General features: G+C 38.1%; 1 protein-coding gene across 3 annotated transcripts in view; it reads right to left on the bottom strand.

The window, feature by feature from the left end:
- Positions 1-25923, bottom strand: part of magixa (MAGI family member, X-linked a) — a 61200-nt gene that overhangs the window by 20748 nt on the left and 14529 nt on the right. For all 3 annotated transcript variants that reach the window (XM_026913672.3, XM_026913655.3, XM_026913646.3), the window contains exons 3-9: positions 25467-25583; positions 21782-21901; positions 6658-6831; positions 5989-6166; positions 5632-5702; positions 4925-5092; positions 1460-1904 (exon numbers count right to left, since the gene is read on the bottom strand). In XM_026913672.3, the coding sequence (XP_026769473.2) occupies positions 1460-1904; positions 4925-5092; positions 5632-5702; positions 5989-6166; positions 6658-6831; positions 21782-21901; positions 25467-25583 (1273 nt within the window). The remainder of the gene's footprint in view (positions 1-1459; positions 1905-4924; positions 5093-5631; positions 5703-5988; positions 6167-6657; positions 6832-21781; positions 21902-25466; positions 25584-25923) is intronic.

The following is a 25923-nucleotide window of genomic DNA, read 5'->3' as shown; positions in this document are numbered from 1 at the left end:
TGTGTCTGATGGGCTACAACAGCAGAAAACCACATCAGGTTCCACTCCTATCACTCAAGACCAGAAATCTGAGGCTACAGCAGGCACATGCTCACTGAATCTGGACAGTTGAAGAATGGAAAATCATTGCACTGTATCAAATTCCTGTTTTTGGATGACAGGAGTGGAAACCAACATGGTCTTCTGCTGTTCTATCCCATCTGCCATAATGTGGTACATTCTGAGATGCTTTTCAGTAAACAGTGGTTATTTGAGTTACCATATAGAGCCATGTGACACAACAGGGAAACAAGTAACATATTAATTCAATATTTCATAATTATTATGCAAATAAGTTATAATATGGTCCAATTAAATTCAGTACAATTCTCTGATCAAACCTGTGGTACAGGCGATCCCCAAACCAAAAGAAATATGGAGAAATTATACAGAACTTTGTGTGCATGTAGTCTACTAACATTTCTGATTGGAACTTAAAAGCAGCTGAACAAATTGTACCGCATATAATGTCTATATTGTATATATTATATTGTATGTATAGGCCTCCTACTCAGGGCCTGGAAAACCTCAGAGTGTGGTACAAGAGTTTTGCTTTCCCTAGAATTGTGTTCTTAACTGATTGATGGGATTGATATTGTTATTCCTGGAAAATGTTAGAAACAGCCTTCCTGCTCAAGTCTCAGAGCCCAAGTGGACACCAGGGAATAACAATGGTTTTTAATGCTTTGTTCCTTTGTACTCGTATGTTACATGTCCAAGTTCCTATTCCTGACCTCCGATCCTAATGCATTCAATTGTTTCTCCTTGGAAAAAATGGGTGCTTGTAGAAAACTGACGTTTGCATGGCAAATTGTGGAATTAAGTTTAATGAGAAAATTTCCATCTAGTATTCTTATGATCCGGAATCATGTTACAGATGAAAACAAAATGTAGTCAAAACACAAAATAACAAATCATGCTGTATACAATAAAAATTAATGAAGAGAGTAATGCTTTGTTTGGTAATTCTAGAGACTGAGACATCAATTAGTTTGCATTTGTTTTAAATATTTTAGGGTTATCAGTAATTTTGGCACATGTGTATGAGATAAAAAAACTTGTATGACAAGTTTTGTTAATTCAAAGGTTACTAATTCAACTAATTGAATAATTATAATTTCACTAATTGATTAATTTATTTAAAAAAAAAAACACATACAATTGCAAGTTGCTAGTGAAAGGTGCTAATAATTTTTCAGTTACATGCATATTATTACAAACCACCATATTCTGTATATACAATAATGTGCTTTTACTGTATATACTGTATATACTTCTACTGTAGTAGTGTATATACTTTACTTTTTCTTGAATTTGTTTCTCTGCTCTCTTCTTTTTATTGCTAACCACCAGTTTCCAAGGCTAAGACTCAGTTCACTAAAAACTCCATGGTGAGTTTATGTATTTGTGTGTATATTACCTGCGTGTGACGACAGTGCTGACCTCTGTATCACTGTGACTTGAGCTCAGTCTCTCCGACCTTGCCATTGGCAGATTTGAGGGCAGGCCTGCCATTCCTACAGTTCTGTCTACTGAGTTTCCATTGGGCATGTGGTAGCAAGGCGGAGCTGCCACATTACCGTTGGTGTCTAAAGGCTCTTTTTGCATCCGGGGGTAGAAACCGTTGTGATGAGAGGTGGAACGGTTCAGATTGTGAGGTGGGGCCTGGGCAGACCCCGGGGTGGGGTCAGAGGGTGAAGACAGGCTGGTCTTGGGGCAGCCATCAGGATTGTAAAGCATGGGATAGCCCCTACGCAGCACCACATCCACACTGTGGCCCATAGGCACGGCCTTCAGCATCTCCACCACCTCCTTGTGGGACATACCCAGCACACATGTGTCGTTAATGTAGACCAGGATGTCCGCTGAGGTCATGGGCAGACAGAAACAGACAGAGAGTGAAAAACAGAAAGAAGGAAAGAGAGAGCTCATAACAACGATTCTAAGTTATAAAAAGTTCTACTTTAATTTTTAAGCTTGGCAAGATTGCTTCTTTGTTTTAAAAAAAGCCAGACACAACTCTCTATGCTCAGGTTTCTTGGTAACTTTCTCAACATAATAAAAAAAAGAAGAATATTTAATGTGATACACATTAGGACAGAAAATAAGGGAATGTCTAAAAACAATGTATTTACACATTAGGACAGAAAATAAGGGAATGTCTAAAAACAATGTATTTAGAACCTTAATCTCTGTAGCAATTTCATGTTTTTCTGTCTGAAAATGAATGTCTTTCAATTTCATACATTTTCAGACCTGCAGAAGAACCCTGTAATGGATACAGTCACAATATAAAGCTATCTAGAATTGAACAGAATCAAATAGGCTTGTGTCAAGAGCAGCCAATCCATCAAAACTGTCATTCTGACTGCTGTGAACACCTTGCGATCTGTCGACAAATCCTCAGTTTAGTGCTGGATCTATCTGCAGCTTTTAATAAAGTGAACCAGCACGTTCTCTGATAAACTGTCTTTAAACTGCCACTCAGATGACTTTAATCCTTTCAGGAAAAATGTACAGGGTGGTGTGGAGGGCCGAGAATGATGAAAACTGGTGTATGTCAAGCTCCTATGCTTGTGCTTCTCTTTGCTATGCTAACGATATTCAGCTGTACCTGTCTTTCCCACCATCTCAGCATACATTTCAGCTGTCATACATACATCTTATCCAGGGTGAAGAACCACCTTCAGCTTTGTTTGAAGAGAGAGCTTCCTGTCATCCCAAGTGTGACTCCTTATATATGTAAATGTCATGAATTTCCCCTCTCGATGCAGTTCAAATCGAACGCAGTTCTCATATTTTGGTTTTGAATTCATGTCATATGTTTTTTTTTATGTCAGGCGTCTCTGCTCCTGTTCTGTGATTTCCTCACTTCACCTGTTCAGCCCTTGATTAGTTTAACTATTTAAATCCGGTTGTGTCTTTGTCTAGTTTTGATGTTTTATCATGCATTTAGGACATTAAGTCCAAGCCTGTTTTCTAGTTTCCTGTTCTGTGTTCCCTGTTATTGACCCTCGCTGGTTTGGATTATAGATATATATAGATATATAGATGTTTTTACTTGTTCTGACTGACAATGAGTACTGGATTTATCCTAATAAACACCACAATGATTTTATGTCCTGCCTTAACTACATGCATGCTACAATGAAGCTACTATCATCCAGTTCTGCCAGGAAGTGTGGGCTACTCAAAAGCTGACCAGCTTTCTATCACAAATCAGACTGTAGCAGTGTCTAAAGCTGTACTAATGGTGATAGTGAACTTTGCTGAAAATGGCCTGTTTAAGTTGGCTAAATGAAAAGAAGACAACTCCATCACTCAAACACCTGCCTCTCATGTCCTCGTTCCTTACTGAGACCATCAGAGTGCACACGTGAGCAGGCAGTGGCAGCGGTGAGGGATAGAAGGATTAAAAGCCCATCCCAATCAGGATTAAGAGCAGATCAGCAGATTCATACCCAACAACCCCCTATCACATCACTGTAATCCTACACTGGCAGTGTGGGAGATAAAATACTAAACAAGGTAGAGAAAGGAGAGAAGGTGTAAGTCAGGATAAATCAGTTAGAAAGAGGAAGAGAGACAAACACGAGAGAAGTTAATGAGAGTAGACAAAGGAAATTGAGGGGAGACAGAGATAAATAGAGAGCAACTTATTTTGCTGGAATTATTTTATCCATCTGTGTTCTTTTCATCTTTTCTCTGTCTTTGTATTTATTCTGCCATGTAACTCTATCTCTCACGCTGAGGGAAGATACGAAACTGTCTTGGTGCTCACTACTGAGAGGTCATTGTACATTTGCATATACAAAGCCATTTGCCAATCAATTATGGAACACATATTTTAACTCGTAAGCACCAATATTTTCAGCATGGCTCCCAAACTGCTCTGTCTTTATTTAGGAGCTACACCTAAGCTTCTGTTGTAATTGTTTTAAGTTATTCAGAAGCCTACAGGGAGTATAATAGGTTTACTTATACATATAATACCAAACCTATTATTATCAACTTTAATATTTCCCGCTCCAGACAACTTTCAGTTTAAGGTATGCGCTGCAACCACTGATTACATATACGTACAACAAAAAGACCCAAATGTTTCCTTGTTCAACTATAGCAGAGAAACCAGACATGTGTAATAAGTCCCTACCACTGAAAAGGCTACTCTTTGCCTTCAAGTTTATTTCAGAATTTTATTTCTTGGTTAATTCACTAAAGTGCTGTTATTTACAAACCTGGAAGATGAACGTGGACTAATACCTGCATCCATGATAAGCTATTCATTTTTAATTTCTGGCGGCCAAGATAAAAATTCACTGCAGAGACGCTGCCTTTGTTAGTTCCATGATTACAGTGATAGCTCTGATTGGAGGGTGTCACTTTAGGATTGTGGGTAATCCAGCTGTTCACCAGTACAACATCAATCCCCTTTGAAACAAACAAAACAAACAAAACAAAAACCAAGACAACAACAACAAAATCAGATTGACAGGACATGAGTCAGTCCAATTTTTGTTGCTGTTGTATTTTTAATTTTGTTTGTTACTATAATTTAACCATCTCATAATTAATAGTAAGCCAGTTTTTTTAAGGTTTATGCATTAGCCGTAAAAGTAAAATTCATCACAGTTATAAATTACTTCTGGAACCTCACTGCTCAGCCCGACGTGCTCAAAATGTTATCGTGAACTTTGACTGCCCTCTAGTGTCCATTTCTAATTTTCATCATTCATCACTTCATGTCCTGGGGAACTGAATATACAGATCGAAATTGAAAACTGTTGATAGGACCCATATGTCTTTAACGTAGACATTTCTCTGAAAGGATGAGACCTCCGGTTGTTATCACACAGTGAAAGCTTTATACATAGCGCAGGGATACCTGTGTTAAGGGCAGGTGGGCCTCCAGGTGTGACGCTGTACACCTGCAGGAATTCTCTGGGTCTGCTGCCCCCTACAATGTTAAAGCCAAAACCTCTTGGCCCTTTTGAGAGACGTGTGTGGATGGAATAGCCCTTCAGTTCAGATGGCTGGTCTGTGAATGGAGGTACTGAGGCAAGGAGATATCCACACACACATGCACGCATACACGCACACATACACGCACACAAAATATAATTAAAGATGATGCGCTTATTTCAGTTATTCAGATTAAAATTTTAAGATGTATTTCACAGCATACAAAGGAACTGTTAAACTTTAGTGCCCTCTGCTGGATATTAAACTGTACCAGCATGAAAATATTTAGAGAAAACAAGCTTTTTTTCATTGTAAAAAACAGTATGTTTGCCAGAACATGGAAAATATTTTTGCATGCATGTTTTTGTAACAAATCTTTGGAAAATACATTATTCGGACTATAACCTGAGCTTGAGTGACAGCTAGAAAATCACTAGGTGCTTGAAAAAAAGACTTGGGGTTGGGATGGGGGTTTGGATAGTAGAAAAAGCACAGGAAGAAAATAAGCTCTCAGATCTTATTAATGTCAGAGATGCAGAAAAGACAAAACGAAAAGGCTTTGGAAGAGCACACAGTCTTCACAGATCACACACAGGACCGGCAGGAGTGAGATGCAACGCACACACTTACACTCTGTCTTGCTGACCACCTCTTTGCTGTGAGTCCGCGGGTCCAGCCAGCTCGTCGTCTTTGAGTTATGACTAAAAACATGTACGCACATTAAATGAGTTTTTCCTCCACTTATAACTGTCATCATGTATGAAATCTTCATAATGTATTAAATGACTACTTCGTCCATAACCATTTATGTACATAGATGCCATAAATCTGTCAGAGTCAGTGTTCTATAAAGATTATTTTGACTAGTTGCTCTTGTGGTTCCCATGACAGTACTGACTGTATGTTCAAATATTATGGTCCACAATATGGTACGTAAAAAGTCTTGCTATGGAAGTTAAAAAAAAAAAGAAGAAGTGTCTGACTCACTCGATGTAGTAAGGTTCTCCTGAGTCACTGAATGCCATCTCCCAGTTTTCAGGCAATGCCCCTCCACGGGCACCGTTCTCCATCGGGACACCACCATCCCGAGGTCCACCTGAGTCCCACGTCTGATTGGGCGAAACAATAGTAGTAGTGGGGGCACTGCTCGCTCCTGCAGAACCCGCTAGGCAGAGGAAACATAATGCAGGGAACAGGCTTCAAATACCAAGTCTTCCCTCGGCATTTGAACATTAGAATTCAAAATACCTATGGCCTTAATTTCAAAGCTATAAAATAAATTGAAGGTTACTGCAGCATACTTTAGAATGTGAAATTACAAAAGCATTATTATCAGTTCTATCATAGGGTATAATACTCATTTCTCACTTGGGACAAACCCTAAATCACACTTCCACACTGATCCATTTTACAGAATATCTACTGGTACTGGTATTAACACAGTGGCAAAACATTTAAAAATAAATGCAGCATTAGCATACCTTTCAAATTCCTCTACCCTTATTTATTCACCTTCGTCACTACAGTTTTTTCTCTAACTCATCACAATACTGATTAATTTGGAAAAACAGACCTCACCGAACTAAAACAAAACTACTGAGAGGCTCATCAATGGTAATACAATGGTCTTTTTGCTGATGTAACTTCATTTGGTACCTGAGAGACCAGAATCCTCCTCACTGTTGTCTCCCTCTTCGACAGCCTTCTCCAGGTTACTGAGGGACTTGCTGCGTGTGCGGAAGTTCCGCAGCAGGTTGCGGTGCTCCTGGTAGGTGATAGGTGGGCTGTCGGGCCCAATGTGGACCGGCCGTGGCGTACCATAGTAGTTCCCTACAGACAGAAATAGTACAGTATTTCATTTTTTCATTGTGTGTTCCACATTCACGCTTCTTTCTTTGCACATAAATAGTAAGAAGAGCTAGGAATTTCTCATAGTTTCTCCAGGTGATGGTTGCCTATATCTTACTCATACTGGTAACCATAATGTTTACATAGCTACATGACATACGCATAAATCCATCATAACAACTGACAAAAACTTACCACCAACAACATTTTTGTTGTTGTAACAAGTCCGTGTTTTACAATTTCCAGCCATGCTGTACATTAGAACATCATGCTTTTGTAGCTCAGTGTACTTCTCATGTATGTAAGGTAAAGTGGGGGTTTTAGATGTATCCAAGATTTTTTTTGCATTGCACTGCTGCCATGTGATTGGCTGATTAGATAACAGCATGAACGTGCAGTGAATCTACAATTCCTAATAAAGTGGACGGTGAGTGTAAAATCAGTGCCATGACACTGTCACAATACAGCTTCGCATACGCTAGTATTAATACCATAATATTAATTATAGAATACTACATAATTATAGTATAAAGTATATACTATATTATAAGCTAATAGCATATACATATAATTTATTATAATACCATATATAACATTAGCATAACGTTATACACTCACTGTCCACTTTATTAGGAATTGCAGATACAGGTCAAGAACTTCAGCTAATGTTCACATCAAACATCAAAATGCAGAAAAAGTGTGATCTCTGTGACTTTGATTGTGGCACATGATTGGCTGATAAGTTAAGGGCATGAATGTGCAGTGTCCAGGTGTTCCTAATAAAGTGGACGGTGAGTGTATATAGTAATGTCAGTGATAGATACTCCTGCTGACAGCTGTCTTGTAAATGCTTATTAGTGCAAAAACTACATTAATTGCACTGCAGAGAAATCCCAAACAAAACATATATTTTCTATTATTCAATTGACAGTGTAAAAATACAGTACTACTTGTGTGTTAAAGTATAGTGCTGTTTTTTTCAGCGCTGAATACAGCCACAAGACGGCACATCACACTTAGCCATAGATGTGTTTCTAGGTGCATCTAGTGGTGCATTTCAGTCAGCTCCCTAGTTCTCTAAGTCGTGAATCAGTATATCGTGTATGTGACTTCAGGCACTGGTAAGAACCCTGGCTCACTACACACTGGGACACCAATGACTCAATTTCCGGTCACATGACTACATACTACTTACATTGTGTTGTAAAACGTCAACACCCCAGTCAAATTTTGTATTGATTATAAAATACCTATGAATGACCTATAAAGCACTGAATGGTCTCGTGCCGCAGTACCTGAGCGAACCTTTGGTCTTCTATGATCCGCCACGCTTTTTCGATCAAAAGGTGCATGCAATTTGTTGGTACCTCAAATAGTGAAGGCTGCAGCAGGGGGTAGAGCTTTCTCTTACAAAGCCCCACAGTTATGGAACAGCGTTCCAGTTAGTGTTCAGGACTCAGACACAGTCTCAGTGTTTAAGTCTAGGCTGAAAACATATTTGTTTAGTCAAGCCTTTTGTGAATAGTTTTTTCTAAAAGGTAAAGGAACAACTCTGGAGGATTCACAGGCATAGAGTGCTGTGGTGAACTGGGATGTTTGGATGCTGTCGCCCCCCCACTCTCACACGTTCCCTCAGGTTTGTCGTCGGTGGAGTTGCTGGCTGCTTTATGTCCCAGGGTGCCCTCATGTCTGTGTTACCTTCTGGCTCTCCTTTTTAGTTATGCTGTCATAGCTAGTCTTGCCGGAGTCCCTGCTTGCACTCTGCACACAGAGTACATTGTCCTTAACCATTACAGGACAAAAGCTTTCCTAACAATCTCACCCTCGCTCTCTCTCTCTCTCTGCCGAGCAACACATGCTATTCCTGAGATGCCAGTGATCCTGACCCCTTCTGCTCTCCGGACCTGCCTGATCCTTCCTGATGCCCTGCTTCTGGTTGGAGTTCTCATCGGTTGAGATCACTCGCTGCTGCTGGGGGCGGCCCCACATGGCCCCACTGGGGCTGGGGAGATGGCTTGGGGATCTCATATGGGGAGTTGTACTGTGATGGCTTGGGACTGCGATTGCTGTGGTGGCTCTGGGGCTGCAGATGCCACGAGCAGCTTTGTACTCAGGACTCCATCAGTGGGCAGTGGATAGGTTTAACAAACCGGACTTCTTGTGAAAACCGTGATGAATTTACTGGGTGCACAACTGCGCTATTTAGTTCCATTTAGTACATCGTTATAGAAGGGATTTATTTATAATTGCACTATCCATTAGCACCCAGATGAGGATGGAGTCCCTTTTGAGTCTGGTTCCTCTCAAGGTTTCTTCCTCACAGAGTTTTTTCTTGCCATCGTCTCCTCTGACTTGCTCATTAGGGACAAATTCACATATTTACTATTTATTGTGGTTTAATTTGAATGTATTTATTTCTGTAAAGCTGCTTTGTGACAATGTCCATTGTTAAAAGTAAAATTTAAAAGCTGTTTAATGGGTAAAAGTAAAAATAAATTTGAATTGATTCGAATCGAATTCAACACTGGCAGGACCAATATTTTTGACATTATATGTCATATAAATTTGTTAGCTTAATCACACATGTTTCTGTCATGGTACTTCAAGCAGGATCGTATGCTAGCTAGTGGATTTTTTGAAATCATTAAACACTTAAAAGTCGCTAGAGTTAAACAAACCGTATATAGAATGCCAATAAAGCGACAACTCACTAAAGTAAGTAATGATTTGAGAGCTTCAACAACAATAAAAAGCTACTACGTTTGTAGATGAAGTTGGCTGAGAGTTAGAAATTTTTTTTTTTCGAGCTGAGAGGCTTCAGAAAATATGACGTCATTTCCAGTAAGGGAACATAGTGAGCATCGATGCTCCCTGTTTTTTGCAGTGCATTGTGGGATTTTTTAGGGAGCAAACACTCCAGTGCACTGGAAGGATTTTGCGATTGAGACAGCCCTTAAAATGGCCAAGTCCCTGATCAGTGCCCTGACTGTTGAGCTAGGGAGCTGATTGCAACACGCCCCTAGAAAGTTGTGCTTGAGTAGTTTATCAGCCCACCCCAAAAAAGGACAAAAACAGACTACCTGATATGACATCACAGCATTCGAATTGCTCTACTGTGATGTCAGCATTCTAGAACTCTCAAAAGGGCCTGTGTGCACGCATCACAGTAGGGAATATCATGACCTGCTACACATCATAGGGTGGTACATTCTAGAATGTCATCATTTCAGGAGACCGTGTCCAGGCCCAGGACATCAGTCTCTGTGATTTTAGTCCATATTTCAGGTGAGGTGATCTTATTTACTGGTAGCACTTTTTACAGTTCGGTAAATAACTGTTATTTGTTAAGCAAAAAATGTGTTAGCTAATAATAATAAGTATGGGGCACATAAGTATTTTTCAATATGTAAGTAAGTAGCTAGTGTTAAACAAGAAGGTATGCGTCAGTATCTGGCATCAAATATCTAAATGTTTGGTTAATAGATGTAAAAGTATTTACAGGGAAGTCTATGGTTAGTAGCGGGTGTTTTATAGGTAGGTATGGGTAAGTATCTGGTATTTAATGGCTAAAAATTTGAATAAATAGCCATACTATTAGGCAAGTATGTGCTAAATATGGGATAAGTAACTGGTTATGGGATTAATGTGGGATTAAGGTCTTTGTTTAATGATATTTTAATCTAATTGTAATTAATGCAAATCTGATTAATGTATGGAATATGTACAGCACTGTGAAAAGCGTACGTCATCTAAGAGGTCAAGATGCCTCTTCAAGCATTCAGCATTTTGATGTACCAGCATACATGGACCCCAGGGGAAAGAGTTGAGAAATAATCTACATGTTGTTAACAAACTGGATCTAATTGCTGTGATTGTTAATTGTAAAAAAAAAAAAAAAAGCAACAGATTTGAAAAAACATTAACTGTAAAAAAATTTGTGTAAATTAGCCTGCCTAAAATTGCCAAGACCACAATAAGTTGCTTTAGATATATTTAATATAATGATGATAATACAGTATGTTGATAATATGTTGATATAAAAGATCGGTGTCTTAGAACACATAATGTGACATACTTACTAACGGCTGATTTAGTGCCACTGTGACCAAGACAACCAACAACCAATTTTTTATTTTTTTTTTAAAAAGAGTGTGATGGCTGCTATGAAAGTCATCTAAAAGTCACTAATAGGAGGACGGCATAGGATTACACAAAACTCATGGGACAGTGTGGCAACGGCAAAGCATAAACAAAACGTTTTCTGGACAAAAAGGGACATGGCATGAAAAGAACTGAAAGATGAATTACAGCTTCCAGTTATGTATCTGGGTAAATAGTTGGTGTTTAATATATACATTTTCTATTTATACTGCAGGTAGTAGAAAGAGGTGTGTGGTAAGTAGCTGCTGTTTAATGGTAAGTATAGGTAAAGATATGTTTTTTTGTGTAGATTTTTATGTTTCTACATTTTTTCCTGTGTAAAAAGCAGGTAGCAGTGTGAGGTAAGTACCTCATGTTAAATGGATGGAAATGGGTAAATATCTGGTGTTTACTATCTAAACGTCCAGACTAACGTCTAAACGTCTAAACTATTTAATTACAAACCATCATTAATACCAAAGAAGCATGTGGTAAGTAACCTGTGTTTAAGGTTTGGGTAAATATCTGGTTTTTAATACCAACATTTTTTTTTTAATTTAAAACACAGGTAGCAGGGAAGCCTGAGGTAAGTAACTGCTGTTTAATATGGGTAAGTATCTGGTGTTTAATTTCTACATGTTTTTCCTTTTAAACTGCAGGTAGGAGCAGGACGCATGTCCTAGGTAGCTGGTGTTTATTGGGTAGGTATTGGTAAGTATCTGGTGTTTAATGGGTAGGTATGAGTAAATATCTGCTGTTTAATATCTTAATGTGTGTGTGTTAGTTAACTGCAGGTAGAAGCAGGAAAGCATGTGGTAAGTAGATGGTGTTTAATGGATAGGTATAGGTAAGTGTCTGATGTTTAATATCTGCATGTATTTGTGTGTAAACCACAGGTAGAAGCAGGGAAGCAAGTGGTAAGTGCTGCTATTTAATGGGTATTTAATGAGTATGGGTAAGTATCTGGTATTTCATATCTATCAGGGGGGCAGTCGTGGCCTAACGGATGGAGAGTCGGACTTGCAACCCGAAGGTGAACCTGAAGGTTGTGGGTTCGAGTCTCAGGTCCAGCAGGGATTGTAGGTGGGGGGAGTGAATGACCAGCGCTCTCTTCCACCCTCAATACCACGATTGAGGTGAGACCCTTGAGCAAGGCACCGAACCCCCAACTGCTCCCCAGGCGGCCGCAGCAAAAAAAAAAGGCTGCCTACTGCTCCGGGTGTGTGTTCACGGTGTGTGTGTGTGTTCACTACTGTGTGTGCGCACTTGGATGGGTTAAATGCAGAGCACAGATTCCAAGTATGGGTCATCATACTTGGCCACAAGTCACTTCACTTCACTACATTTGTAAACCACAGGTTGTAGATAGGAAGCATGGAATATACACCTACTGTTTAGTGGAGAGGTATGGGTAAGTATCTGGTGTTTCACATGTAGGTATGGGTAAATATGTGGTGTTTAATATGTACATATTTTTCTATTTAAACTGTATGTGGTAACAGGGAGGCATGTGGTAAGTAGTTAGTATTTAGTAGTTAGTAGGGGGCAGTCGTGGCCTAATGGATAGAGAGTCGGACTTGTAACCCAAAGGTGAACCTGAAGGTCGTGGGTTTGAGTCTCAGGTCCAGCAGGGATTGTAGGTGGCGGGAGTGAATGAGCAGCGCTCTCTTCCACCCTCAATACCACGACTGAGGTGAGACCCTTGAGCAAGGCACCGAACCCCTAACTGCTCCCCGGGCGCCGCAGCAAAAAAGGCTGCCCACTGCTCCAGGTGTGTGTTCACAGGGTGTGTGCACTTGGATGGGTTAAATGCAGAGCACAAATTCCGAGTATGGGTCACCATACTTGGCTACACGTCACTTCACTCCACTTTAATGGGTAACTATAGGTAACTATTTGGTGATTAATATGTGTGTGTGTGTGTGTTAATCGCCAGTAGAAGCAGGAAAGCATGTGGTAAGTAGTTGGTGTTTAATGGCTGAGTAGGGGTAAATATCTGTTGTTTGATGTCTACATTTTTTCTGTCTGAAAAGCAGGTAATAGCAGGCAAGCATGTGACAAGTAGCTTAGTGTTTACTGGGTAGGTATCAGTAAATATCTGGTGTTTACTGGGTAAGTATGAGTAAATATCTGTTGTTTAGTATCAACATGTTTTTTGTGTGTGCAAACTGCAGGTAGTAATAGGGAGGCTTATGGTAAGTATCTGGTGTTTATTGGGTAGTTATTGGTAAGTATGTAGTGTTTAATGGGTAAGTATGGTTAAACATCTGGTGTTAAATATCTGCATTTGTTTGTAGGTAAACTGTAGGTAGTAGCAAGGAAAGATGTGGTAAGTAGTTGGTGTTTAACGGTTGACTATCGGTAAATATCTGGTGATTAATATCTACATGTTTTTCTATTTAAGCCACTGGTAGTAGCAGGGAAGCCTGTGGTAAGTAGCTGCTGTTTAATGGGTAAGTGTTGGTAAATAACTGGTGTTTAATATCTTAATGTGTGTGCGTGTGTTTTGTCGGCAGGCAGAAGCAGGAAGTCATGTGGTAAGTAGTTGGTGTTTAACGGATAGGTATAGGTAAGTATCTGGTGTTTAATATCTACATGTATTTCTATGTAAACTGCAGGTAATAACAGGGAAGTGGGTGGTAAGTAACTGGTGTTTATTGACTAGGTATTGGTAAGTCTCTGGTGTTTAATGGGTGTGTATGAATAAATATGTTCTGTTTAATATCTACATTTTTTAGTGTAAACCACAGGTAGCAGCTGGGAAGCATGTGGTATGTACTAGTGTTTAATGGATAGGTATGGGTAAGTATCTAGTGTTTCACATGTAGGTATGGGTAAATATGTGGTGTTTAACATCTACATGTTTTTCTATTTAAACTGCAGGTAGTAACAGCATATGGCAAGTAGTTGGTGTTTAATATTTGAGTATGAGTAAAATAGCTGTTGTTTGATATCTACATTTTTTTTCTGTGTAAAAAGCAGTAGTGTAAAAAGCAGAAGTATGTGGTAAGTAGCTGGTGTTTACTGGGTGGTAGGTATAAGTAAGCATGTGGAATTTAATATCTGCATATATTTGTGTGTAAACCGCAGGTAGTAGCAGTGATATGGAGGGTAAGTGGTGGTTAGTATCTACATGTTTTTCTATTTAAATCACAGGTAGTAGCAGGGAAGCCTGTGGTAAGTAGCTGCTGTTTAATGGGTAGGTATAGGTAAATATTTGGTGTGTAATATGAAGGTATTGGTAAATATCTGGTGTTTAATTTCTACAAGTTTTTCTGTTTAAACTGCAGGTAGTAGCAGGGAAGCTTGTGGTAAGTAACTGGTATTTATTCGGTATGTATTGGTAAGTATCTGATGTTTAATGGGTGGGTATTGTTAAATGCCTGGTGTTGAATAGCTACATGTTTCTGTGTAAACCTCAGTAGCAGAGAAGTATGTGGTACGTAGTTGGCGTTTAATGTGTATGTACGGGTAAGTATCTGGTGTTTAATATCTGCATGTATTTGTGTGTAAACCACAGGTAAGCATGTACAAGTGGCAGGGGTATATTGGCTAGCGAAGAATAAAAATCTGATGTTTAATATTTTAAGTGTGTGTAAACCACAGGTAGTAGCAGGTAAGCATGTGGTAATGGGTAGGCATGAGTAAATATCTGGTATGTACCTAGTGTTTAATGGACAGGTATGGGTAAGTATCTGGTGTTTACTATCTACATATCCTGTTTTTTTTTTCTAACCCACATGTAATGCCAGAGAAGCATGCAGTAAGTAGCAGGTGTTTAATGGGTAGGTATGGGTAAATATCTGGCATTTAACATCTACACATTTTTTTTTATTTAAGCCACAGGTAGTAACAGGGAAGCCTGTGGTAAGTAACTGATGTTTAATTGGTAGGTATGGGTAAGTATGTGGTGTTTAATATCTGCATGTATTTGTGTAAGTATCTTGTTAGCAATGAGTAAATATCTGATGGTTAATATCTAATGTTCTTCTGTATAAACTGCAGGTAGTAGGAAGGAGGCTTTTGGTGTTTTTAAGCAGTTAGTGTTTAATGGGTGAGTATGGGCAAATATCTGTTGTTTAATATATACATGTTTTTGTGTTTAAAGCACAGCAAGCAGCAGGGAGGTGTGTGGTAAGTAGTTGGGTTTAATGGGTAAGTATAGATAAATATCTGGTGTTTAATATCTATTCATTTTGGGTGTAAACCTTAGGTAGTTGCAGGAAGGCATGATATGTAGCTGCTGTTTAATAGGTGAGTATGGGTAAATATCTGGTGTTTCATATATATATATATGTGTTTGTTTTTTTTTTTTTGTTTGTTTCCTGTGTAAACCACAGGTAGTAGCCGGGAAGCATTGTAGTACATGCCTAGTGTTTAATGGAGAGGTATGGGTAAGTATCTGGTATTTATCATCTAAATAAAAAGTGTGCTTTTGATTGTAAACCACAGGTGATACCAGGGACTCAGAGGTAAGTATCTGGTGTTTCATCTATACGTATGGGTTAATATGTGGTGTTTAATATCTACATGTTTTTCCTATTTAAACTGCAGGGAGTAATAGAAAAAACGTAGATATCAAACAGCAGATATTTACCCATACCCACCCACTAAACAACAACTACTTACCACATGCATGGAAAAACATGTAGATATTAGACACCAGATATTTTTGTGTGTGTGTAAACCACAGGTAACAATAGGGAGGCTTATGGTAAGTAGCTGGTGTTTATTGGGTAGATATTGGTAAGTATGTGGTGTTTAATGGGTAAGTATGGGGAGGTATAAATATCTGGTGTTTAATATCTGCATTTGTTTGTACTGTATGCAAACTGCAGGTAGTAGCAAGGAAGTAGGTGGTAAATAGTTGGTGTTTAATGGGTGAGTATGGATAAATACCTGGTGATTAATATGTATTTTTTGTTGTTCATAAACTGCAGGCACTAGCAGGGAAGCGTGTGGTAAGTAGCCAGTGTTTACTGGGTAGATATCGGTAAGTATCTGGTGTTTAATGGGTGAATATCTGGTCTTGAGTGTCTTCATTTTTTTCTCTGTAAACCGCAGGTGGTAGCAAGGAAGTATATGGTAAGTAGTTGGTGTTTAATGGAAAGGTAAAGGTAAGTATCCGGTGTTTAATATTTGCCTGTGTATGATTGTAAACGACAGGCAATACCAGGGAAGCATGTGGTACGTTCCTGGTGTTCAATGTGTAGGTTCGGGTAAATATCTGCACATTTTTCTATTAAAACTGCAGGTAGGTGTGTGGTAAGTAGCTGGTGTTTACCGGGTAAGTATTGGTAAATATCTGGAAAGCTCAGGTAGTAGCAAAGTAGTGTGTGGTAAGTAGTTGGTGTTTAATATGTAGGTATGGGTAAATACTGTATCTGGTGTTTATTAACTGCATGTATTTGTGTGTAAACCACAGGGAGTAACAGGGGCATGGATGGTAAGTAGCTGGTGTTTAATATCTTAATGATTGTACATGTGTATGTGTAAACCGCAGGTAGGAGCAGGTAAGCTTGCTGTAATGGCGAAGTATGAGGAAATATCTGGTGTTTATTTTCCATATACTATAATATAAAATAATATTATACATTATCTGTATGTATTTACATGTAAACAGTCAGTAACAGCAGGGACGTATGTGGTAAGAAGCTGGTGTTTACTGGGTAGGTATTGGTAAGTATCTGATGTTTAATGGGTAAGTATGAGTAAATAATGAGTAAATAATGAGTTTGAGTAAATAATACCACAGGTAGAAACAGCGAAGCTTATGGTAAGTAGCTAGTGTTTATTGGGTGAGTATGGATAATATCTAGTGTTCAATATCGACATGTTTTTTCTATTTAAGCTGCAGGTAGTAGCCAGGAATTGTGTGGTAAGTACTTGGTGTTGAGAGGATAGGTATAGGTAAGTATCTGGTGTTTGATTGTATCTGGTGTTTACTATCTAAATTTCTGTTTTTTACTGTAAACCGCAGGTAATATCAGAGAAACATGTGGTAAGTGGCATGTGTTTAATGTATAGGTATGGGTAAATCTGGTGTTTAATATCTACAAGTTTTTCTGTTTAAACCTCTGGTAAGTAGCAAGGAAGACTGTGGTAAGTGGCTGTTGTTTAATGGGTAGGTTTGGGTAAATATCTTGTGTTTTAAATTCTACATGTTTTTCTGTTTAAACTGCAGGTAGTAATAGGGAGGCTTGTGGTAAGTAACTGGTGTTTACTGGGTAGATATCGGTAAGTATTTGGAGTTTATTGGGTAGATATCGTGAAATATCTGGTGTTATATAGCTACATGTTTTTTCTGTGTAAACCACAGGGAGTAAATAACGGGTGAGTATAGGTAAATATATGGTGTTTAATATCTAACTGTCTACCTGTGTAATCCACAGGTAGTAGTAGATAAGCATGTGGTAAGTATCTGGTGTTTAATTGGTAAATATGGGTAAACATTTGGCATTTAATTAGGGGGCCATTCACTGAAGGGGTGTAGTTTTTCACTTCATCTCCTGCGAACTTTGTCCAATCATCACCAAATTTACAATGCACCATCATGAGACCAACGCAAACAAAACCTGTTTCTCAAATTTTTTTATATAAAGGATGATACATTCATAACACGCAAACAAATTTGACAGGGAAGCCACCAAACAGGAAGTGATGGCAACGCTACGATGTATTTTGACCATACTTGTTAGATCGCTATAGGACCTCATCCTCAGGGAACCATTTTGTGTATCACATCTACCATGTATTTACTCTTTTTGTTTGTCAGTCCAAAACTCTACACTGCACTGCCCTGCACAAACTATCTGCAGCAAAGAAGAAAACGCTTCAGGGTTCGATTCAATCGGACTAAACACTGCATACGTGAAAGCATCCTAAAGAGAAACCAAACCCCTCATTTAATGGATATGAGAATTTCAGAGGAAGAATATCTTCCAACAATGTTGAAAATAAATCAGTTCCTGGTATAAATCAGTTCTTAGTTCCCATTAAATGAAGGAACACATTTTACATTGTCTGCGTAATGGACTCATTTTAAGTCTTCACATTTGATCAATGTTCATCTATTTGTTCTTTCCTGTCTCTAGTCTAGATAATACAGTACTCTGAATCTACTTTTATAAATCTCAATCTGTATGCATGAATCCATTTAAATGTTAAAATGTTCAAGGCAACACACTGGAGTCATATTAAACATGCTATAGAACAGCAAGGCGATGCTCCATCTGCATTTAACTCCTCAATACTGCAAACCACAACATGCACCATCCTATAGGATTTTCCTAAGAATGTTCGTAATTTCCTAGGAAAAACGTCACTTCCGACATTAAAACTGGTTGCTTTGATTACAGCTTAGAGCCAAAGCCTGCCAGAGACAAGCTTTCTCTCTCTGAAAGCAGTACCGTTCTGAAAGCAGTAGCTTTTGATTTCATGCAATCTCTGTTTACAGCAGTGAAAAAGTAGCGAGAGAGAGAGAGCAGAAGAGCAGAGTGAACTGAAACAGGGATTACAGAGAAAAGCCTCTTTTCTCCTGTGCACAGTGATAAATAGCAGTAGCAGTTTAGCTTTTCAGTAGAAACATCTCTACCAGGGGAACCGCTTTACTGCTCTCACACTGGACCACAGACGAAGTACTAAGTTTTAACAAATGATGCTGGATTATGAATGGGTGATAATATTGTTACATTAGTTTCTCAACACATTGTACTAGGGCTGCATGATAACAACTAAAATGATAATCAATTACTTATCACAATTATTTAGCCAGTTTAAGCCTTTTATTTCACATTGTGCTTTATAAGCCTTATATCCTTTCAAATGGACAAATATTGGAATTAAAGCTGTGTTTAAGAAAAAAAACGCAATTATTGAGTCAGGGGAGAAAACAAAAATGAATAAGTCCAATATGAAGTCTAGCACAGTCCAGGCAATGGTAGCTAGCTAGACATGTATTGTTAGCTAAGTAGCTAAAAACCAGGACAGAAAACACAAATTGTATCAGATAACAAAATATAAAAAGTGAGATAACAAATACACAGGCATGAGAGTTTTGTTCTCAATACTAGCTTCAAATGATCACATCTGGCAGTCAAATTTGGGCAGGTCACTATGTGCAGTACCAGCTCCTGCTGAAGATGCTTGGATTGCTAACTGCAGCTGCAACATTAGTTCTCTTGAGCCTGTTGGATTTAAGGAAATTTTAGAAGTGGGTTATCAGCCTGTGGCTAAATGCCAAATACCACAGACAGAGACACATCCTCATCTCAGCAATAGTAGCACAGGCACTAGCTTGCTGGAGACACGAGGCTTTTCTTATGAATGGGGTCCACCTGGGAGTGCTGCCCCATTAAATTTAGCCTTGACAGATGCCTCCCTCACTGGTTTAGGGACAACGTGTTGCCACAAGACAACGCATACACACACATGAGAATGGCTTCTGCACCTAAAAGTGATGTCCCAGATCTGGAAAACGTGGACCTTTTTGCCAGTGCCAGATTTACTCATTGTTCACTGTGGGTCTCCTTGACAGAGCTGGGTCCACTGGGTCGGTGCGGTGGCCCATGACTGCATTACTGTCTATTGTTTGCATTTCCCCTTCTACTGCTGACTCTGCCCAGATTGCAAAGAATTTAGCAATCAGGCCACACAGTAGCTCGGCCCCACAGAGTGAAGAGCAGGTTGAGTTCCGTGAATAACGTGCGTGCCATCACCTGGATCCAGTGCGCTGCCTGGTTCCTAGAGTATTAGCCTTCCTGCAGGTATTTCTTAAATAGAGTGATTAAAGTGCCTGTATACGTCGAAGGAGTATGTGGCAGCCATTTCAGTACTTCACAGCACCATGGATGGCATCTCGCTGGGAGTTCATAAAACCATCGCAACCTTTTTGAATAGAGCGAGGCGCCTTTGTCTGCCATGGCTAGCCCAGCCTGGGATCTCACCCGTGTACTGGAGTCACTTAAGACCTCCCCTTATGAGGTCCACAATAAATAGCCATAATGTGCCTCTAAAAAAATGGCTTTTTTTGCTTTTTGTACAAAGACAATAAGAGTGTCGAGGACATTACCCCTCCCTTCCAGCAGAGGTTGCAATAACCAGAATACTTGCATAGTTCTATGTCTCCACTTCCTGGATTTAGCATACATGAACCCAGCACATGCTATACAGCAAAGTCATGCCATTCCCATGTGTGGTGTGAGATCTCAGCCTTATATTAATCTGACTACCATTACTATGTATAGACCCTTTTCTGTGTTCTAAATTTACCCTTTGGATTATGGCTATTTATTGTGGTTGACCCTTGCTTGTTCTATGACTCAGATTTGGATTGTATTTGTCTGTGTCCTGTCTGCCAGGTTTTGTAAATAAACCCCTCCTGCACACAGATCCTCAACCTTCTCCTCAGTCCACTGCGTTACACAGAATGATAAATAGTATGCAAACAAACAGGTAATTAAATCACGGCCTTGTGAGTGAATATACACCTTAAAGTAATATAAAACTTTACCTAATGTTAGTCAGTTAGATACTTTTAAGCTTACCAATATCAAATCGATTAATTGTGCAGCCCTTGTGCAAAATGTATCACTACAATGTTTAACCTTTATTTATTCAACAGAGGGACACTAGGCAATGATTAAATCAAGTGTCTGACAAAAAAGGACAACAGAAATCACCTGACGCTGGGATTCAAATCAGACAGCAGCCAGCTGCAATGATAATACCTCACATTAAGAATGTGGACAACAACTACAACTCTAACCCATGTCAGGGTCTCTTAAATGACAATTTAAATTTATACTATTTTCTCATTTTACCTCTGCTGAAAGGAAACATTTGTCAGAATTCGATAAAGCCTGGGATTTATTTGCACTCTTCCTCAAAATAGCATCAAACAGTGTGAATGGTTGACAGCATATCTCAAGCCTACAACTGCTGAAGTTTTGAAATTCTTCTCATAACATATACTGACTTTATACATCACAGAAACTTAAATACAAAGAATCCTCTCTGTACAGCAATGAAAGTACTTGTGACTGACGTCAGCTTAATTTGTTTTATTATCTGCCGTAATTGTCTGTTGATAAAAAAAGAATGAGGAAGACAGAACTGGTGAAGATATCAGATATAAGGAATATAAGTTACTGCATCAGCGGTATAAAAAAAATCTATAAAAACACATCTCAGTTTTGAGATTTTGTTTGTCGTGCATTTTGCTTGCACAGCTACTGAAGGACTTCTGTCCACAATGTCTTTGCTTTCAAGGAACTTTGTGTACTGCTCCATAATATATAACTACAAATAAATAACATCTTTTTGATGTTAAAAAAGTTAAATCAAGCAACATAAAGAATTTTACAGGTTTTCTCTTTGGTGGAAGCTTTAAAAGTGATGTGTGGGACCATAAAACAGACGTTCCCCATACAGGAAATAGTCAAGGTACAACTGCTTTAGAAAGTTAAAGAACTTTAAAGAACCTTTAACTATGAAAAGAATTCTTGAGCGAAATCTGCAAATAACACAAAGCACAGCAAATATCAGTCAGTATTGCACTTAGTAATGTACAAAGATTACTGACCATGTATAGGTTCTGATTAATGAGACAAAAATAGTATTTTAGCATGTTGTGTTTACACAAATACTGCATTGCTCAAGCATTAAATATTCCCTTCACCTCAAGTCACACACACATCCCAGAATGTTAATTTGTAAAAATTGTGTAAGTTTGTATTCTGATAGATGTAACCCAAAGATATGCGTAACCCAAAGTACATGTGTTGATCCTGACCTTTGAACTTGCCGCTCTCAAGCAGAGCTCCTGACTCCTCCAGAGAGAAGAACTCCTCAATCGAGACGAAGTTGTAGTCGACTCCGGAGATCTCGCCGTCCCGCGGCTGCCTAGTGGTACCTACATCATATGCACACACAATAATGAATATAAAGTTTTAAATTGAGGTAAACTGTACAATATTATACTTCCTGAATAACCTGCTTATTCATTATTTAGACAAAGCATGTGACTCACAATGTTAACACTCCTGGCAAAAAAAAAAGTCCTCAAAAATAGATAGATAAGGAAGATAAGGGGCACATGAGGGGCAGTTTGTGCGCACTCCACTGCTAACTGCTACTTCTCTGCTTCAGATAGTTTCAGTAGTTACCCTGATATGTAGAGCGTTGCAAAATCAGTGTGCATATCATGTCTGGCTTAATAAAATGGATTAAAATGAATAAAGTGTCCTCTCATGTAACACACAGTTATGAGCTGCTTATTTACACTGTAAGGTCTTGAGATTTGGCAGTAAAGCTGGGCAAGGTCAGATTAACTTCTCTCATTTTCCTCTCTTCAACGTTGTGTGTGTTTTGAAACAAAAAATATCTTCAAAAACTGTAGTCTTGGATTTACAGTGTGCCTATGTGTAAGTAATGAGTTTTTTTTTTTTTAATGTTAACAGGACAAAAATGTACCTTTTAACAATTTTGGGTGTAGATCATTATTATTTTATGTACAATAATAGTACAGCCACTCTGCTAATTCTCATTCATATCACCATTAAATAAAGACCCAATATTAACACTCAAACTACTGTATTAATATAGTGTATATAAAATATAAGATTCTGACTAGACAGAGACATGCTCACACTCAGGCAGAAAGAGGCTAAGCAGGAAATAAGTCACTTTATTTCAGTGACCAGATTATGCTACCTGACCACAGCTCTCAAGCATGTTCTCTCACATAATATAACACTAAGCAAATGGAAATTTAATAGCAAAGCAACACAGATTTATTGACTGAACTACATTAAGTCTTCACAATACAGGGGATAGGAGCTGGTGTGTGAGCCTTTCAGGAAAAAATAAAAGAGAAAGCCATATATAGAGATATAAAGCACTCTGCATATTTTTAACTCCCAGTGAATAACTTAAAATGTAAAAGCTTCCCAGGTCTAGTACCAATAATCTTACCATACTGGGTATTCGATTTTACTTATGTAGCATGCATGCTAATATCCATATAATCGTGCATGCTAATAGTCATATAATCCTAATATTCATATACATGTGAGTTCAGAAGAGGGAAAAGTCATATTTATTGTAACATAGGATGTGTTTGAAATATAAGTACTTTCAGTGTACAGTGTTCTTCTCTATATTGTATGCTAAGCCATTTAAAAACCATCTGTTCCAGCTGAAATCTCAGATTATATCTTTCAGATTTTCGTTAAGTGAAATGCAGCTTAGTGTAAACAAAAAAGTACTGTTACAGGCAATCCAAATTAGTGATTGGAGGTAAAACATAACAGATCTTTGCCTTTAGGGATAAACAGTTATGCTCATTTATGTCACCCATCACAAGCTCCAGATTTTCATTTTTCCACACCTAATGTCCCCCTGAGATGAGAATTCTCTTCTCTTTCTCCATTTCCAGGCAATTTTTAATTTTTCATTGCCTGATGCTAGCAGAGATCTAATCAACAGAGGAAAAATCACTTTGTGTTCAGTGTCAAAGTCAGTCCACTGGATTGGCACCATCTATTTTTAATGTTTTACCTATTCATGTGGGTCCTGTTTCTCTAGGCAACAGACCCCATCTCTAGAAACAATATCAGTCTTTCAGAGCCATTGTGCCTAACTGAAATCACACATTGTTTATATATATATATATATATATATATACATATTTAATGTAAACACCAATTTGCAATTTTAATTTTATGGCTTTACTATATCACCACCCACCATTTTATGAGGGAGAAGCCATAGAACACACCATTTCAATTTGAAGAAAAAAAAAGGTCAGAATTAAGATATATATATATATATATATATATATATATATATATATATATATATATATATATATATATATATATATACACACACATTTTTCAAGAAAGTCCTAGCAATTAAACTAGTAAATCAGGCCCTTCTGACTTTTTATTTAATAGTAATCATAAGAGTTGCTTGATTTGCATGGTTGCAGAAAAACGTGCCATCTATGAGGAAGTGTGTGGCTGCCTGTAGTTTGTAAGTGTTAGGTTAGTTACACGTCTGAACAGTTTAGAAGCACAATTTATTTTTCCGGATGCAGTTTTGTGAAAATATACTGTAGGCCCTATCTCAGTTTAAGACAAAGGCACAGAACCACACTCAGCAGTGTATCATTGGGTATCACTCACTGCTAACAAATCACTGTGCAGCATTTTTAACTCAGTGTCACCTTAAATGTGTGAACAGAGACAATTTTTACTCTATGCCTGTATAAACTGGAATGCTTCTTGCCGCTCCTTGTACAGCAGGTTGTCAGTGGTTGAGTGATGAACAGGGTCAAATTTGTACTCGGTTAAAGTTTGTGCAAGGTGTAAAATCCAAAATGTCCATCTACATGCATCCAGCAAACTGTGTGGCGGTACAGTAAGGAGAATGTTAACTTAGCTATTTAATCATGCCGTAAGTTAACTTATTGCCTCATAAGTTTGCTGTCAAATTAAGTTTAAAAGTGGAATGTGATGGTGTGCACCAGCTGTAGCAAGTTTAAAATGTCACCCAGAGCTGCCTAGTATGGGTGGGCAATCTGAATAATTATTGTATCGTGATACGTGAAGACATTTCAATGATACATGATATGTATCATGATACATAAACAGGCAACCTGCAAAACAGTGGTGATGTATTTTAAAAACCTGTGGAAAAACTGATAATATTAATAATAATTTTATTAACAAATAAAATTACAAATCTTGTACATTACAAAAACTGAAAACACTGAAATATGGGAACATAAAAAATATATAACATTTGAACATTTTACGGTGGTAAAGCTTCAGTACAAATGCAATTCTTCAATTGCATCAGTTGAATCTAATCCAAGTTTCTAGATGTTATACAAATACTGAGGATATCTGTGATATCTCTGAAAAGTATATTGTGACATAATTTTCACAATATTGATATTATATCACATATCGCCCAGCCTATTACACTACGCATCCACACACACACTGCAGCAGATAAAGGATTAATATGTTGTGCTATTCCAATACAAAAATCTTTCAATAAACCCCACCCCTAAAACAATCATCAACCAATTATAGCTTAGTAGTTTTATCATTTCTTAAACCTGAGACACAGGAAGTGTAAGATCTGGATTAAACAGTGCATCAGTGAATGTTCCAGAAGTGACTTTTTTTTTAATTTAAAAAAAAAGGATCTAAACATACCTTTGAATTGTAAATTGATTTGAATTGAATGTATATTTCTTTTTATTATTATTATTTTGCTAGGACATGGGATTGTAAATTCATAATGCTTTATAATGCTTCGTGGTGTAGTATGGAGGCATATTCTACTCTACAGGTAAAATGTGACAAACACTAGATTTTTGTGAAACACTGCTACTGATGCATACGTATGTATTTGTGTATATGTCATCTATAAAATAAATGTATGAATGTTTAAGTCTCACTCACAGGGCACAGCACGCAGGTAAAGGTTCTCCCGTATGACCTGTTGCAGTTGGCTGTCCATGGATCCAGGTGTGAAGCACTTGCTTAAATATAATCTCAGGTCTTTACACAGAGTGGAGCCTAGGAAAAATTACACAGTATTAATCATCACCAAAGGCATCGGAAACTCAAACCACACTCAGTATATCACCTAATAATTATTCAGAGTAGCGATGCATCGAAATGAAGCTCCCTACTGACATTAAACAACAACAACAAAACTGAATTCATGAAAACTCAAATCATGGTTTTTGCATCAATTGCACTAATTCTATTCATTTACTTTGCTTTTGAAAAGAAAAACAAAAAAGGCAATTAAAATATCATTGAAAGACAAATATTTTTAGATCACGTAGCATTGAAAAGGTACATCCAACACATGATTATAAACGTTTTATCACTGGACATTCATTAACAGAAC

The sequence above is a fragment of the Pangasianodon hypophthalmus genome, chromosome 8 (assembly GCF_027358585.1).
Source record: "Pangasianodon hypophthalmus isolate fPanHyp1 chromosome 8, fPanHyp1.pri, whole genome shotgun sequence".
In the NCBI taxonomy this organism is placed as follows: Eukaryota; Metazoa; Chordata; class Actinopteri; order Siluriformes; family Pangasiidae; genus Pangasianodon; species Pangasianodon hypophthalmus.
The sequence above is the reverse complement of the archived record's forward strand: the minus strand, read 5'-3'. Positions and strand labels throughout refer to the sequence as shown.